This window comes from Camellia sinensis, chromosome 5 (genome assembly GCF_055761805.1).
Source record: "Camellia sinensis isolate YWXY chromosome 5, ASM5576180v1, whole genome shotgun sequence".
Lineage (NCBI taxonomy): Eukaryota > Viridiplantae > Streptophyta > Magnoliopsida > Ericales > Theaceae > Camellia > Camellia sinensis.
In genome coordinates this window covers 15,472,335-15,473,228 of record NC_138965.1, presented here as the reverse complement: position 1 = coordinate 15,473,228, position 894 = coordinate 15,472,335, and the positions used below count along the sequence as shown (strand labels likewise).

At 36.8% G+C, this 894-nt stretch overlaps 1 protein-coding gene across 1 annotated transcript; it reads left to right on the top strand.

Annotated features, from left to right (window-relative positions):
• Positions 1-317: 317 nt before the first annotated feature.
• Positions 318-626, top strand: LOC114269742 (auxin-responsive protein SAUR23-like). Its single transcript, XM_028211095.2, has one exon. It carries the CDS (start codon positions 318-320, stop codon positions 624-626), a length of 309 nt encoding a protein of 102 aa, XP_028066896.2.
• The last annotated feature ends 268 nt before the right edge of the window (positions 627-894 follow it).

Below are 894 nucleotides of genomic sequence, written 5' to 3'. Positions count from 1 at the left end.
GAAGTGGTAGGGCATTGATGTTTTTCAACTAACAAACAGTTTGGTCCATTTTATGGCTCTAAATTCTTGATGATGAATTTGAAGACAAAACCATGTGTTCCTTGAGCTGCTAATGTCTCTCTGTAGACCCCAATCCCTTCACCACTCATTCTACATTTCAGAGGATAACTCACATTACCTTTGATCTATGTATATTCACATACGAGAAGTTAGTCTACACCACAGCCAACACAAGTCCTGAGTATTGACATTCTTCATTGCCAAAGCTTCCACTTCTGCAAACTCTTCTCTATTGTTCTTCTTGTACATTGAGAAAAATGGCTATTCATATTCCTCACATTATTCATGTTAAACAAATCCTCCGAAGGTCTTCATCATTGAAAGCAAATCAAGCAGCTTCATCAGCACCGTTTGATGTCCCAAAAGGCTATTTAGCAGTTTATGTTGGAGAGAGCGAAAGGAAGCGATTTGTGATTCCGATATCATACTTGAACCAACCTTCATTCCAAGATTTGTTAAGCCAAGCTGAGGAAGAATTTGGGTTTGAGCATCCAATGGGTGGTCTCACCATTCCGTGCAGAGAAGACATCTTCATTAATCTCACTTCTCAATTGGGTGGATCATGAATCATGATAGAAACAATGCTAGGATATGTTAGCAAACACAATTTTGTAAAGTAATTACCGTTTCTATGTACAAATTTTCTTTCTTTTCCTTTCAGCCGCCAAGGAGAGATAGGAAATGTTGTCAGACTATTATAATTTATAATTAGACATTAATGGAATTCTCTCACATTTAAAGGCAAAAGCATCATTGCATCAATATTTTCATGTCCATTTTCTCAGTTGAATTCTATTGGCAACACAGAGTACATATAATTTTCTGTCTAATGGT

Bases quoted from the DNA above. Each gene is read 5' to 3' on its own strand.
- LOC114269742 (XM_028211095.2), top strand. From the start codon at position 318: ATGGCTATTCATATTCCTCACATTATTCATGTTAAACAAATCCTCCGA.